The following is a 16,330-nucleotide window of genomic DNA, read 5'->3' as shown; positions in this document are numbered from 1 at the left end:
GACCACAAAAACTGTGAGGAACTTTGTGTGCAGTTCACATCACACGTCAGATTTAACGAGTCTCCTGGTTTGAAGGTTCGTTTCCACTGAACGTGTTTGGTGACACCTTTAAATCTTTATCAGAGAGCAGGAAAGACTCCACATCAGTGACTCAGGACTGAGAAGGTGTATATAAAAGTTCACATCATATATATCCAAACACTGGAGTTTCATCTCTCAACATGTCCCTCATGTCATCTTATAAATTCGATTTCGTCAAAAATATTCTCACATTTTTATTAATATAATTTCTAATTACACTGATTTTGAATTCCAGATTGTACTTGGTTAGAATGTGTTGATTAATTTTGCACTTGTGCTGTTAATAATAAAAAATAATCAACATCAGTCCGTATAACACCAAGTCACTGTTTCATTAATAACAGCATAGTTCATCATGTTCTGCCCTGACAATTTATTTTATAAGCAGCTGAAAATACATTTTATAACTGAATACAAACATTCACAGTGGAATATGTTAGAGTTTATTGTGCAAATGAAACACAGCATTTACCTGCAACTTGTAGAGTAACTCCAGGGTCTCCTGTCCATCTATCCAAATTAGTTATAAATCTGAATTTATAGACTCCAGAATAATTAAACTGTACATTGTGGATTAATAAAGTACAGTCTGATTTGTTGTTTCCAGTGAACTCAAAGTCTGAGGTGGTGTTTGATGCTGTTATAAACATATGGAGGTTCCTTACACACACCTGTGTTTGAGTTCATTGAGCACCAAAGCATTTGTGTCACCTGAATGTTGATGTTGGATAATAATAACTACAGGGAATGGAGACATTGAATCCTCTCACAGCACAGATTGGATATGTAATATAATTGACTCCCCATTTGTCACTGTTCTTAGTGAGAACACCTGCAAAATATGAGTATAAACAAAGCAGATAATAAAAAAATCTCTATTAAGAATGCAGGTTGGATAAAACATTAGAATTAGAGTTTATTTGTAAATGGGCTAAAAACTAAAGTGGTTTCCCACATTGAACAGAAAAGATACAAAACACAGCATAAAGCACCTTAAAAATAAACAGATATTAGAAGATGTCAGATCATAATATATGTTTCGGTTTTATTTTTAATTCATCTTTGTGTTATTGACAAACAACTGCAGCTGAACATTATTAGCATTTTAAATTCATAAGTATCTGTGTTAACGCCTGTGTATAATCCAATACAGATATCAAAACTGAATTATTACTTAGCAGTAATTATGTAGGACACTGAGTGTGAGATGAAGTTTCATACCAGACAGCAGGAGCAGAATCGTGACCAGCTGAAGCGTCTTCATACCTGCTGGTATTTAATGTAGTTGTGTGAAGCTCTGGATTTACATGTACTCTTATCTGAATGATCTGGTATAATAAATGAGAAGAACAAATTTGTTTCTGAGTAAACAGAAAAAGAAGAAGTTTACTAATGTATTCTAGTGCGTATTGTCAATAGTGATGGGGGAGGGGGTGTTAGTGACACGATAAGCGCCATTCAAATTTACATTTATGGCATTTTGGTAGATGCCTTTATTCAGTGACTTACATTTATCTCATTCATACAACTGAGGAGCTAAGGGCCTCATTCAGGGGCCCAAGATTGGCAGCTTTGTGTGGCTGGGATTTAAATTTATAACCTTCAAATCCAATGTCAAATGCCTTAATCAGTAATTTACCAATTCTAGATTGTGATTGATTAGAAAGTGTTGATTAATTAAAATGCTGATGTAAATACAGGTCAATATTAGTGCAAAAGTTAGTATCATATTGCAAAAGATCGTTCAGCGACAGTGTCAATGATGATGCTCAACATTAACAATGAAAAAATTGCAATGCAGTGAGAACCAAAAGTTTAGTCCGACCACATGACAGTTTTCCACTGATCTAATGGTCATTCCTTGTTTTTCTTGGCCCAAGCCGAGTCTCTTCTGCTTGTTGTTCTTTCGAAATAATGTTTTTTTTTTTTTTGCTGCAATACCACTACACATTCCTGACTCATGCAGTCCCTCTGAACACTAGATGTTGAAATATGTCTGGCACTTGAACTCTGAGGAGCATTTATGTGAATCTGTGGTTTCTGCTGTGATAATTTTAATTAACGTATCTTTTGCCACTTATCCTCTCTTGGTCTTCTCTTCCTGGGGCGGTCCTCATGAGAGCCTCTTTCATCATATTGTTTGATGGTTTTGGAGACTGCACTTTACATTTAATACGTTTATACATTTAAATTTCTTGAGATTATTTTGTATTGACTGACCTTCATTTCTTAAAGTAACGATAGATCTGTTCTTTTTCCTTAACTGAGTGTTTCTTGCCTTAATTTGGATTTGTACAGTAGTTATTAGTAGCATTAATTGGGCTCAGTAGTCACCCTTTGCTCTGCACAAGACAACAGAAACTGAACTGAATTGTGTATTTTTACATATATGCTTTTTCATATTCAGAAACAGGGTCATACACTAACTATTAAACAAAACTAACCTGTGACTAATATGTAGCGAGCAGCTAAATGGCTGATAACAGAGTGACATTTTGAAATTAGCACATCCATTGACATTCATATATATATATATATATATATATATATATATATATATATATATATATATATATATATATATATATATATACTAGGGAAAATGTTGTTGAAATGTTTGTTTACAATGTTTGTTAATTTCTCAGATATTTATTGTTTGAGTTGTGTGAGTTTTTGGTGATTATATATGAACAGTTTTATTATTATTAAACAATTCGGTTAATTGAATATTCCAATATGGCGGACGCTCCTGTGGTACTCTTTGGCGGTGGGACAACTACATTACCCATAAGTCCAATCGGTCTACATGTTTACGTCACGTCCGAAACACCAGCAGTTTCCTGGGCCATGACACAGTGGTTTAGATTAGAAAACACAGATTAATGCAGAAGAACTGACGATTTGTTTGCGAGCCGAGACGCCTTAAATCACTTATTCCCCGGCAGGTTCGCCGGCTGAGGGGATCTAGCTGGCTGAAATGGAGGCGGTTCCGCGTATGCCGATGATTTGGCTGGATTTAAAGGAGGCTGGAGAGTTTCAGTTTAGCGCGACTGTTAAACAGGTGAGAATGACTCAAACATCGGAAAAGATCCCGAATAATACATTAAAAGTGTCTTTTATTCGATATTTTTCGCGTAGAACCGCTGATAAGTGGCTGAACACGTTACGCTACCTAACTAGCCTGCTTGCTAACCATAATTATGTTTTGTTTTTTCCCCAACCATTTTCCACATCTGTTTTTTGATTGGCTACTGTAGGCTGGTGATTGTTAAACTGCGCATGACTTTCTGGGATTGACGTATTATCCAATCAGAATGCCCATGAACTGATTTCTATGAGCCAATCAAAATGTAGTGGGCGGGATTTCACGCAATACGTGTGGGAAAACCAGACCGTGTGTGATGTGCAGGGGTTATGCTGTGCAATGGGCGTAACCGACAACTTTATAGTCGTAATAAATACAAATAAAAAACGCAGCAGATTAAAAAACAGCACATTTGGTTCGGCTTCAGCTCAGAGGTGTTTAAAAAATACAATAAATAAACAGCTGCTGTAGTAAATGTAGTAATAAAGACAAAACATCTGATTTCTCCTTGTTTATAATTTACTTTAGAATTAATTTCTATTTTGTTGTTTTGGGGTTTTTTACTGAAAGCTGATCAGAGTCAGATTCAAATTTGTTCATCGCAAATGTCGCTTTTCGTCCCAATGAACTGCCGATACTGTAAAAATATATAGAACAAATCTTTATAATGTTTGTGTTCCTCCTTCTTCATCAGTTCATTCTGAAGAATTACGGTGAAGATCCAGACCACTACAACGAGCCGCTAAAGAAGCTGGAACAGTTACGGCAGGTGAGTGAGAAGGACGTGAGATAGGCTTCCTGTGCGTTCTCCAGGACTTCCTGTCTAACCTGGGTTTATTATTGAATTCCTCAGAGTGCGGTGAACGTGACGCGGGACTTCGAGGGATGCAGTACACTACGCAAATACTTTGGGCAGCTGCATTACCTGCAGAGCCGCGTGCCCCTGGGTCCCGGGCAGGAAGCCGCTGTCCCCGTGTCCTGGTCAGATTTACTCATTCACGACTACGTCAAATTTACTATGAGTTCTCCAGGATTACTGCAGATTTCAGTTTGATCACAAATCAAGTTCTGATCGAATCGTCCATCTAGTGCAGACTTGTACAGACCGGGGAGGGGTGTTATGATGATATACATTTCTCACAATGTGGGTTTTAAATAACAGTACACTGTTCTAGGATATCACAGGCCTGGGTATCTTACTGTCATTAACATTTTAAATCAATTACAAAAGAAAGTGTAAACTCTGATTGGACGATGAAATCATAGAAATATACTGAACTTTTATATGTATGTCACATCAACCTGCTTAAAGCAGCCACTCTGATCTATTACTCGAGAGTACGAGTGTGTGATCTTCACAAAAAAATGATCTAGAATATATTTTGCTGAGTGTGTTGTTGTATCGGTACTTTCAGAACCACTGAGGGCAGTTTACAGCAGTGACATTCGTCTTTTCTAATAAGTGTGTATGACTTTTATTAGTCAGAACAGTCGATTCTAACATTTTATTGCGATTAATAACATGATTGTCAACTCATAATGAACAGTAACTTAATCGCACATTTGTATATGTTTTTTTAATACTCTATTCAACATAGTAAAAATACGGTGTTTTAAAGGATGTAAATCATCAGGACACCAAACGGAACTTGTGCTATGTTTCCACACGGACGGTTTTAATCGCCGGATTTTTGTGCTGATTTGAGACTCGGTGCATCAGTAAAACAAATTTTTAGTGTTTTAAAAAATTCCATTTCAGTGGAGTTTTTTTTTTTTTTTTAACATTTGAGTGAAGAAAAACGTGAAAAAATGCCTGTTGCGCTTCTTTTATATTTGTATAAAAAAGGCAAACAGAAATGCGCACTGCGTTAATAAAATCTGTGCCGTTAAAATCAAATTGCATTAATTCATGTATTCATTTTGACAGCCATTATTTTTTACCTTTTATTGGCATTTTTAAGGTTTTTTTTTTTTTTTCAAATTCTTACATATTCTAATTGACATTTTGGTTGTTACAGATCAAACAAAATCAGCATTTTATAATATTCTAATACAATATTAATATAATATATACTTTATAATTTAATATTTTAACAGCTGATTTTTGAAAAAAAAGGCGTGATTTTGATTCGTTCTATGAAATGGTGTAAACGCACACATTTTCTGCAGTATTTGTGATTCTGATTATTCTGAATCGCGCAGTGAAGAACACGCTGTTAGTGCGCACCAGTCAGAGTTTTGTGGCTTTGGTGATAACGGGGCTTGAACCCTTGACCTTCTGATCAGTAAACTCAGTGCCTCAACTACTGATCTTCCACTTCCCCCAAATGACAGACATAAATATAACTAAATAATTACAATTCCAGATAATTAAATTGGACTATTACGGAGCGGCACTACCCACCGACCAATCAGAAGGCAGGATGATATGAAGACACAGGTAGTCATCGACTTTATGACCACAATCGCTAGCCGCGGCGTACGACATTGCGTACCAGCTTCCGGCATCATTTCACAGTACTGTACATATTGCCTACTCTACTTACGACCAAATCGTGTTACGACCGGTCTGTCGGTCCCAATCGTGGTCGTAAGTCGACGGCTACCTGTAATTAGCTAGCTCAATGCACACCTGAGTAAATATTTACTTAAATATCAGATATCTGGAGCAGAACAAAGCCTGTAGCGTCAGTTCTCTGCAGCATGTTCAGTACCTTGTTTGCTCCTCCTGGTGTAGGACGGAGATCTTCTCGGGGAAGACGGTTACGCACGATGACATTAGCTACGAGCAGGCGTGCATCCTGTATAATCTGGGTGAGTGTGTGCACTGTTTTTTCTGATTCTCACACACACACACACTGTTGTGTGTAGTTTGATAACAACGTTTCCTGATTCCTCACATATTTTCGGGTTTTTTTTGCTCACGCAGGAGCGCTGCATTCCATGCTGGGAGCGATGGACAACCGAGTATCAGAGGAGGTAAAGTTCTACACGTCCATCAGGTCGAACCCACGGGATTTCATTTCTGTTCAGTTCTGAATATTACACACCGACGACTCATTCACATTCATTCACCTTCTAACAGCTTTAAAGCAGACCAGGAACTTCTTCCTCTTTGTTCTCAGCAGCAGTGACACTCTCCTGGTTGATATTTTACTAAAAGAGAAGATAAAAACAAGTTCCTTTTGTTTTTCTGTAAACCAGCCTCTAAAGTGACGCCGTGTTGAGGAAGTGGTCCTGATATGATATTTGTAAACCTTTTGCATCCACTTTCCTGTGCAACTGAAATTCCACAGAATTAAATATTCCTCCGGTCTGAATTCTGCTGTAAAATCGATCCGTCATGATCCTGGTGGGAAAACCTCATCAAAACCCCCCACAACGTCAGGGCCAAGCGACAGCAGGAGAACCGGGCCGTGCTGAAAGACTAAAAACTTTATATCGATTTATTTTTATGTATATAATAATAATATAAATATGTAACATAAAGGCGCTATATAAAATAAAGATAATTCATATTAAATTAGTATTTAATTTCCATTTTATTGACTTTTATGGTCTGTAGGGTGTAAAATAAAATAATAAAATGTTAATGCTCGTTTCTTCCTTTACCAATTTCCCGAACTTGATTTACATTGTGGCGAGTTACATTTACATTATTGAAATAATAATGTAGTAATTAAATTAATTATTAACTCATGTATTATGTACACTAGTAATATAGTATGCACGTTATTGTGCATGACATAAAACCCCACCCCCTTCATTCCCCGTGAACAACAAACCTCGTCCCGTGAAAAAACACATTACCCCCACCCACCCCCTCCCGTGCACACACACACACACACACACACGACTGAAATCTCATTTCTCAGTACGTCTTTCCTCGTGTTTCCACTTGAAGGGCATGAAGGTGTCCTGCACACATTTCCAGTGCTCAGCCGGAGCCTTCACCTACCTGCGAGATCACTTCAGCCATAACTACAGCGTGGACATGAGTCACCAGATCCTCAATCTCAACATCAATCTGATGCTGGTACACACACACACACACACACACACACACACCTTCATTAACAGTAACGTTTTGCACTGTATTCATTCAGAGGAGTGTGTGTTTTCAGGGTCAGGCGCAGGAGTGTTTGTTGGAGAAGTCCATGCTGGACAACAGAAAGAGTTTCCTTATTGCACGGATCAGCGCTCAGGTATTTCCCCAAACTATAAAAAGCACACGAGTCAGCGTTTTTCCATTAAATGAAACGTAATAAACACGTTTATCAGCCTGGTACAGAAGTTAATACGACGTAATAATATGACGCAAAAGCAGCGTGTAAAACTGTAAATTATAGAAAAAGAAAATTCCCAGAAAACATTTTTGTTCCAAAGTGCTGACACTGGAGACTCTTTCCATGACCGTTCACCGTATGCTGTTACTATAGAAACGGTAGCGTATTAATGTAAACCTGCACTGCTCTCTGAATTACAGTGAGGGGCAATTAATCCACACCTTCTGACCAATCACAATCCAGTATTCTACAGCGCAGTTAAATTACTTTCAATCCAAAAATTTCTTGACACAAGTTTTGAAAAATGCTTTATTTGATTGATTTATTCCATTGAATGTGGTGTTTTCATTACGAAATCATTGGTAGACCGACACTTCGCCTTCTCGTTGTTGCCTCCACAATGAAACGCTGTTACTTCTGTACGTCCTGATCTCAGGTAGTGGACTATTATAAAGAAGCTTGCAGAGCCCTGGAGAACTCCGACACCGCCTCGATGCTCGGAAAGATCCAAAAAGACTGGAAGAAACTTGTGCAGATGAAGATTTACTATTTTGCTGCTATCGCTCATGTGCGTGTCTTTTTGGGAAACTAAATTAGAATAAGTGTATACACGAGAAGAACGTTTTCAGCATGTTCTCACTGACTTTTGCGTCTCTCCACAGCTGCACATGGGCAAGCAGGCGGAGGAGCAACAAAAATATGGAGAAAGGGTAAACAGTTTCAAGTCTGAAATCAGAGGCCGGTTTTATTGTTCAAACATCCTGGGTTTTCTTTGTTGTTTTTTTTAATATGGCATTTTTGTTGTTGTTGTTGTTCCTCTGCAGCTCACTTATCTTCAGAGTTCACTAGACAAGCTGACCGAGGCGATAAAGTTGGCTAAAGGGCAGCCGGACAGCGTGCAAGAAGCTTTACGCTTCACCATGGACGTCATCGGGGGAAAGTCAGTCACTGTATTAGTAACAGCGTAGTCTCTTTTCAACTCCCACCGTGTGTGAAACTTTCTAAAAACTTTTCATCCTTCTTTTTTCTATTTCTTTAGATTTAACTCCGCTAAAAAAGACAATGACTTCATTTACCATGAGGTTGTGCCGTCTCTGGAGACGCTGTCTTCGGTTAAAGGTATTTTGGGTTACAGGGACCTGCAGCAATTTCAGTCTGCGTAGGATTATAATCAGTTATAACAAATTCTGTCATTCTTATGATGTCAGATTATAAAAATGTGACACTATTAGAAGACATTTTTTACACTCTGTCTCTCTCATTTTATATATATAAAATGAGAGAGAGGAAGAGAGAGAGTGGGGGAGGAAGATATATATATTCTTTTAGGAATATCAATGCTGCTTTGTTGGATCAAATATATATATATATATATATATATATATATATATATATATATATATATATATATACACACACACGTGTGCTTCTGTTTGAGGAACATGTTCATACCTTCTCCAGGTGCACCTCTAGTCAAAGCCTTACCAGTGAATCCAACAGACCCGAGTGTGACAGGACCAGATATTTTCTCCAAGCTGGTGCCTATGGCTGCTCACGAGGCCTCCTCGCTCTACAGGTTGCGTTTGCTAAACGAACATGAAATGTTGATAATTGTGAAATGTTTATTATAACATTGGAAAACTCATAGACGGCGATGTTCAATGTCGCTAATAATTAAATTGTCCTCCACAGTGAAGAAAAGGCGAAGCTGCTGCGAGACATCATGGTAAAAATAGACAGCAAGAATGAGACGTTAGAGTGAGTAACACACATCTGAGAGAAAAACCCTTTTTATTTATTTTTAACAGTGTTAGTGAACTATTTTTTTTGTTTTCCAGGCAATTCATGGACTCTTTGAATCTGGACCCAGACTCTGTGGACAACATGGAGATGTACAGCAGTATTCCCTCTGTACTCATGGAGAAGTGTGCGGCTCTGAGCGTGAGACCGGACACAGTAAAGAGTCTCATACAGTCCATGCAGGGTTGGTTTATGGTTTATGTATTACAAACTGGAAATAAATATGAATATGGCCACTGTATGAAGGTGTTCTCTAAAGAACTTGACGCTTATTTCAGTACTATCGGGAGTGTTCACGGATGTGGAAGCCTCCCTGAGGGAGATTCGGGCAGTGTTAGACGACGATGAAGCGGGCGATCGAAAGGTGGAGGAAGTAGCAGGGAAGCTGAGCATCCCAGCACAACCTGCCACCATCACTGAGATCCGTAGGGACCTCGAAAAATACCTGGAAGCCCATGAGAAAGCAAGCTTCACCAACACAGAGCTTCACCGGGCCATGAATCTGCACATTAGCAACCTGCGATTGCTCGGTGGACCACTGGACACTCTGAGAGAGGCCCTGCCCAGGCCACAGCTTTCTGAAGGTACATAGTCTAAGAAACATCTGTCCACTCTGGAAGGTGACATTTGAATATAGTAATAAAATTATCAACTTCCTGGCATTTTTCCAGATGAAGTAGCAGGACTCCAGTGCATGAAAAGAATTCTGGGTAAAGTACAGGAGATGAAAGACCAGCGCAGTTCTCTTGAGAAGCAGCTGAGGGAGCTGATCCAGCAGGATGATATCACCACTGCTTTAGTTACCACCGAGAGAACTGATATGAAGGTACTACAATTTGTGACATTACCGTTAATGTAAACTTCAGACCAGATATTTATTTTGGTTCGTTGTTGGCTAATTTGTCACTCTGCCTTCGCAGAGGTTGTTCGAAGAGCAGCTGAAGAAGTATGAGCAGGTTAAGGTGTACATCGATCAAAATCTAGCTGCTCAAGAGAACATCCTGAAGGCACTGACCGATGCGAACGTCCAGTACGCAACTGTGCGCAAGAGCCTGACCGAGACGGAACTGAAGTAAGAGTTGAGCAGGACTAAATAAACCTCTTTTTCTTTTCTTTTTTAAGGTTTTATGTTACACCCGTTTTTGTTTTCACTCTGCAGATGGAACAGTACCGTGCAAATGCTTGTTGCTTCCTATGAAGCCTATGAAGACCTGATGAAGAAGTCGCAGGAGGGAAAAGAGTTTTATGAAGACTTGGAGGCTAAGGCTTCTCGCCTTTTAGAAAGGGCTAAGACCATTTGCAAGACGAGGGACGAAGAGAGACAAGCCATTTTGGAAAAGTAAGAGGAAATGTATCATGTTTAAATGTAAATGGTAATTTATATAATAATATATAATATATATAAGGGTAGCTTTGATGCCATTATATGTTTATTAATTAGTGATATTTGATTTGACATGCTTCACTGTTTTCCTATTTCTTGCAACAGAGAGCTCCAAAAAAAGGTTCCTCAAAGGCCCACAGCCCCAAAACCATCCCAAAAGAAAGCCCCAGATATAGACACCTCTGGAATCGAGGACCCTGAGATAGCCAAGCTGAATGCTGCTATTCTAGCCTTAGGTGGAGACTTGCCAGAAGAACTTCGTAGTTTGCCTCCTGAGATGTCTCTTCCCATGATGCCAGAAGCTTTTCATCAAGGGCCTGCTACTCTTTATGCACCACCAAGATTTCCTTCGAACCTACCTCCTCCTGAGCTCCTTGCACAAATCTCGCGTTTTACAACGCTTCCCCCCGGTTTCAACCCTAATTTTCCACCAGGCCCCCAGCAACATCACATTCCTCAGATGCCCAATCCGCAAGTCTCTAGGCTTCCTTCTGTGCCTGGGTATCGTCTACCATCTTTACAAACCCAGCCAGGTGTATCAGGCCCACCAACTCCTATTCGCACATCCACCACCACTGTGGACTGTGTGCAAACACCTATTTCCAGTTACACCCCAGCACCAGGACAACCATCCATGCCCACCCCCACCCCTGGACACCGTATGCCCACTCCTGTGATGTATAACCCTCCCCCTCCAGTGGCTTCTCAGCCTCAGTATTTGCATCAGCCTGGCGCTCCTGTGAACCAGCCACCTCAGGTAGTTCAAGCTTCTCAACCACAGTCTCAGCACCCTCAACAATTCTTTCAAGCCCGCGGACAGGTCCAGCCACAGCAATTTTTCCAGCCGCTGCCTGTTCAGCAGCAGATATCTGCACCTGCAACTAGACCTCAACTCCCACAACACACTCAGCCACACTACATGCACCACATGGCTCAACAGAGACCACCAGGACCACCTAATCTTCAGCAACGACCCTTTAACATACACTCTGCACCATCTCCACTGCAACAGCAAGTGTACCCTCCTGTTTCTTTTGTTCCTGCTTGCCAACCTGTTGCTCCAAATCAGCTGCCCCATCATTCTGTTCAACCGCAAATGCCCCCATCCTCCCAGGCAATGCCGCAAGTTTCTATGCCACATTTACCAAACGTAAAACAACAAATGCCCCCTTGTTCCCAGCCCTATATGCCCCCAGTCAATCAGCATGTACAGCATATTCCCTCTCCACAAACTCCTCTTTCCTCACAGCAGCTACCACACACAGGCCATGGGCAAATGCCTCCCACTTCGCAACAAATGCCTTCGCATTCGCTACCATCTTCCTCCCAAATGTCTCCTCCCACTCACATGCAAATGCCTCCGGCTTCTCAACCAGTCATGCATCCCTCTCGCCCACCATTACCCTCGGTTTCACAGTCTTTACCTCACCCGTCTCACCCACCGGTTCCCAGTGTTTCCCAACCATTACCACATTCCTCCCATCCACAAATCCATCCTCCCTACCAGCCTGGGTTTCCAGCAAACACACCAAGGGTTCCAGTGCAGCCTCAGTTACCTCCATCAATGCACAGCAATGCTCTTTCTTCACAGCCCCATGGCAATCTTCCCTCACAGCTCCCTTCTGGACCTCGACCTTCAGTGCCCCCACAGATATCCCAGCAACCGATAGGTTTGCCTCCGGGCCATCTTTCTCCTCACTCCACACCCATGGGTTATCCTGGTGGTATTCCGATAGTTCCCCACCAATCCACAGTTCCTCAGCAGCCACAGTCTCTGCCTCCACAGGTTCCAGGGACGGCACCAGCGTCTTACCCTGGGGCACATGCTGGCATCATTCCTCCTGGACCGATCCAGCATTCCGGAATGCAGTCACTTCCTCCAGGTATGATCCCTCCATCTTCAGCTGCACCAGGGGCTGGACCGAGCAGCATCCTACCTGCCCCATCGCCTTCTCCATCACCAGGACCTTCTTCACTAGGTATCGTACCACAAAGACCCTCTCCTGCTCTGACACCCGTTGCAGGTTCGGCGATACCGCAATCTTCAACAACACCCCTGCCCTCGTCTGGCCTATTGCCACCATCCAGCTCGCTGTTTCAGCACCAGAATTCCAGTACAGACGATCTTCTCTCTTCAAGCCCCGAGAGCCAACATGGTGGAAGCAAAGACACCGCTAACGTCTTATTACCCACCAAGGCCGACCCTCAAGATGAGCAGCATCGCAAGAAATCGGAGGAAGTCAAGATTATTCAAGGCGATCCATACCAGGCTCCCGAAAGGGTCTCGCAGCTTTGTGCAGAGCTCGAAAGGTTTCGGGGAACTGTCCAGTCTTTAGAGCGTCCTTCAGGAGAGGGAGGATTATCAGAACTTGACGCTCGATGGAAGGACCTGCAGGATCAGCAAGAGAAGGATTCTCGTCAGCTCTCTATCGCTATCGCCCGCTGCTACACCATGAAAAACCGCCATCAGGACGTCATGCCTTACGACTGTAACCGAGTTGTTTTGCACTCTGGCAAAGACGACTACATCAATGCCAGCTTCATCGAGGATCTTTCACCATACTGCCCTCGTTTTATCGCAACACAGGCTCCCCTTACCGGAACCGCGGCAGATTTCTGGCTAATGGTCTACGAACAGAAAGTGTCTCTAATTGTAATGCTGGTGTCTGAGCAAGAACTTGAAAAGGTGAGGGGCTACATATTTAAAGACTCTAAGTTAGACCATGCTTTATTTGAGTCTTTCTTTAATTTATTTTCTTGTTGTTTTTTGTTGTTTTTACAGCAAAAAGTCCTGCACTACTTTCCATCTGAAAGAGGACAAAAGATCACTCAAGGCTCAATCACACTCAGTCTGACTACCGAGAAAAACACCACCACTCACGTGGAGCGCATGATAGGACTGCAATATCGAGATCAGAGCCTAAAGCGCACCGTCGTCCATCTGCAGTTCACCTCGTGGCCTGAACTGTAAGGATCCAACGAAGGTTGCAAAGGGGTGGAAAATTTCCGGAAACTTTCCATGGCCACTTCGTGCTTGGAAATTTGGAAATATTTTTTTCAATTTGGAAACATAGTACATTTTAATGGAAATTTATGGGAATTAATTAAAAAAATTGGAAAAATTTTAATGACTATTTTGATTTAATTTACAGTAATTTTGTTGCGCAATAGCTTACACACAGTACAAGAAAGTTTTATGTAATATTTATGTAATTTATGCAATTATTCCCAATAATCCAAATGCAGGATTGTAGAAATGATGTGTTATGGAGGAATGTACAGTGCATGTAGGGGTAGAAACTTACCTGAAATTACATTAATTACATTAAATTACTAAGATTTTTTTTAACTACATTTTAGTTCCCTGTAGTAAACGGCAGTTTTGTACATTTATTCCTATTCCAGTTTATTCGTATTCCAGTTTATTCCTATTATTTTTGGTAATTTCCATGGAAAGTTTCCAGTCCTTAACTTTTTAGAATTTTGCAACCCTAGATCCAACAACACTTACAAAGACGCAGAGTTTCCCCTTAATCACAGCGCAGTATGAACAACACTTTGTTTTCTCTTCTCTGAACAGTGGCTTGCCGGAGAGTAAGAGTAACCTCATTCGCTTCATTCAGGAAGTCCACAGACATTACCTTCTCCAGCGGCCGTTACACACACCCGTGGTGGTGCACTGCAGGTGAATTATTTCAAATGTTCAATTCTTGATATTATAAAATAAAAACAGCACATTTTCCTTAAACGCTTGTAATTGTTTAGCTCTGGTGTCGGCCGAACCGGAGCTTTCTGCCTGTTGTATGCTGCACTACAGGAGCTGGAGGCTGGGAATGGTATACCTGACCTTTCCCATCTGGTGAGGAAGATGAGAAAACAGAGGAAAAACATGCTACAGGAGAAGGTGCGTGTCATTTTTGGGCATGATTAACATCCACAAACGTATGTTAAACTAATGCTCCTGGTTAAAAGATCTGGTGTTTTGCTATGTTTCATCCAGTTACACCTAAAGTTCTGTCATGAGGCAGTGCTGAAACACGCAGAGCAGGTGCTTCAGCGTCGTGGCATCATCACCACCCCAAGCCAAAAGTCCATAAACAGTGCAGCAGTCAAGGCAAGAAGTTTTTAGACCTGTGTTTGTACTTTAGTGTGCTTGAAAACACAAGTACTTGAAGAACTCCAATCTAACAATAACCCCTTTGTCTCTATAGCAGTACTCGCAGCCAGAGTCCCAGGATATCGTTCTTGGAGGTGATATGTCCATTAGCTCCATCCAGGCTACAGTGGCTAGGCTCAGCATCCGTCCTCCTAGCCTCGAGTCTGAACAGGACCCAAATCAGGACCCGATGCCTTCAATTGCTACGGGACTAGAACCTGAGCTGGCACTAGTCCATGACCTCCAGGCTCCTTCTTTGACCGACGCTTTTCCTGCCTCACTAAGTCCCCCGTCTTCCTCCCCTGCTTCTCCGTGCAAGATGCAGTCTCCTTCACCTCCTAATCACCAGGGTAATGGGTTTGAAGGTTTCGCACCCATGCCCGTATCAAACAACCATCATGCACCTGAAGCAGCTCCTCCAGCATCGTCATCTCTGGACCTCCTGGCTTCGCTAACACCTGAAGCTTTTACGCTCGATAGTGGTTGCCGTGGCAAACCGCGAATTAACAAGCAGAGTTTCTTCTTGCCACAGGAAGGCCACGGTCTGCAGGGTCCTCCGAATGGAGATGATCCACTCAGCACCCTGGATCCTCTTTGGACTCTGAACAAGTCCTGACTTCCTGAAATTTCTTTTCGAGAGGCTGCTTCATGTTAGGCCTCAGTGTTCTGTATTCCCAGATCAAATCGACCATTCAGCGTTTTTGCTGCTTATTCACTAGATTTTTAGTTGGCAGCAAAATGCCCAGATTCCTGAACCCATGTCCACAGCCTGTCTCTTCAAGTCTGCGCTTTTCCAGCAATGCCCTACTTGTTCCTTTGAACCGTTTCCCAGCATGCGCATGTCTGCTGAAGATGACCCGGACCTTCTGCATCTCAACACCAAACTCAGTCTTTAACAATGAGGTAAAAGAACTTGATAGAAGGGGACAACGGATTTAAAATGGGATTTGGAGGTGAATCCACGAGTTTGTAATTCGGATCAGTTTGAATCTTTAAAGTGTGTTTGACAAACGGTTGCTTCTTCTACTTGAACAGATTCCCCTCATGCCACTTCACTGCTCGTGTTGACGCCTGTTTGTTGTCGGCTGCAACCAAGTCGGAAAACGGATAGATATCTGACAAAAAAGTGCTAACTTTATATTAGCATATGTTTAAAAACGCTAGTAAGGACCAGCTCACAAGCGCATTAAGTAAAGCTACATTCTACTAACGTAAAGGCAAACTTCTAACGTTAGCCGTTTTTGGGGGAGTGTTTGCTAAATCTATATACGTGACGCTGGTAAGGCTATGTACTCACTTTCCTTATAATCCATTATAACCTTATAACTTATTTCTGATTCAGTACACCATAAACTTGACATTTCTGATTTGATTATATTCTGCCTTGTTCAATGTTGTAAATATCATAATTAAAATCAATCTCATCGAATCGTTCCTTATCTGTGTTGACTTTACAGAATAAAATGTCTGGGTTCCAACTGAAGTGTTGATTCCGGTCATGTGAGAAAAGATGAAATGAGTTGTAGCTGTACAACACC

General features: G+C 41.4%; 2 protein-coding genes and 1 long non-coding RNA gene across 3 annotated transcripts in view; 1 reads left to right on the top strand and 2 right to left on the bottom strand.

Moving 5' to 3' along the window:
• Nucleotides 1-3: 3 nt before the first annotated feature.
• Nucleotides 4-5,978, bottom strand: LOC124403809. The gene is made up of 4 exons (XR_006928953.1): nucleotides 5,881-5,978; nucleotides 1,303-1,409; nucleotides 554-913; nucleotides 4-114 (listed from the first exon to the last, which is right to left on the bottom strand). It is a non-coding gene; the product is annotated as an uncharacterized LOC124403809 (long non-coding RNA).
• ptpn23a (protein tyrosine phosphatase, non-receptor type 23, a) lies at nucleotides 2,886-16,221 on the top strand. The gene is made up of 24 exons (XM_046877568.1): nucleotides 2,886-3,142; nucleotides 3,861-3,935; nucleotides 4,020-4,147; nucleotides 5,904-5,980; nucleotides 6,096-6,145; nucleotides 7,071-7,202; nucleotides 7,291-7,371; nucleotides 7,889-8,020; nucleotides 8,115-8,162; nucleotides 8,277-8,392; nucleotides 8,492-8,571; nucleotides 8,914-9,028; nucleotides 9,145-9,210; nucleotides 9,291-9,436; nucleotides 9,531-9,836; nucleotides 9,924-10,078; nucleotides 10,173-10,324; nucleotides 10,412-10,591; nucleotides 10,742-13,322; nucleotides 13,419-13,603; nucleotides 14,217-14,321; nucleotides 14,402-14,540; nucleotides 14,637-14,750; nucleotides 14,848-16,221. The coding sequence occupies exons 1-24, from the start codon at nucleotides 3,059-3,061 to the stop codon at nucleotides 15,406-15,408; spliced, it is 5,808 nt and encodes a 1,935-aa protein (XP_046733524.1). The 5' UTR covers nucleotides 2,886-3,058; the 3' UTR covers nucleotides 15,409-16,221.
• Nucleotides 7,217-16,330, bottom strand: part of LOC124403797 (SREBF chaperone) — a 28,057-nt gene continuing 18,943 nt past the window's right edge. The window contains exon 25 of the transcript XR_006928952.1: nucleotides 7,217-7,234. The gene's annotated coding sequence lies outside the window, so the exon portion shown is untranslated. The remainder of the gene's footprint in view (nucleotides 7,235-16,330) is intronic.

The sequence above is a fragment of the Silurus meridionalis genome, chromosome 21 (assembly GCF_014805685.1).
Source record: "Silurus meridionalis isolate SWU-2019-XX chromosome 21, ASM1480568v1, whole genome shotgun sequence".
Classification (NCBI taxonomy): Eukaryota; Metazoa; Chordata; class Actinopteri; order Siluriformes; family Siluridae; genus Silurus; species Silurus meridionalis.
This window is presented reverse-complemented; position numbering and strand designations above follow the sequence as displayed.

What these genes read in the sequence shown, in the direction of transcription:
- ptpn23a (XM_046877568.1), top strand. Translation starts at nt 3,059, where the DNA reads ATGGAGGCGGTTCCGCGTATGCCGATGATTTGGCTGGATTTAAAGGAG. An exon ending in GAGGCCTCCTCGCTCTACAG is followed by an intron (nt 9,029 to 9,144) that starts GTTGCGTTTGCT and finishes TGTCCTCCACAG; the next exon opens with TGAAGAAAAGGCGAAGCTGC. An exon ending in TTCACCTCGTGGCCTGAACT is followed by an intron (nt 13,604 to 14,216) that starts GTAAGGATCCAA and finishes TTCTCTGAACAG; the next exon opens with TGGCTTGCCGGAGAGTAAGA.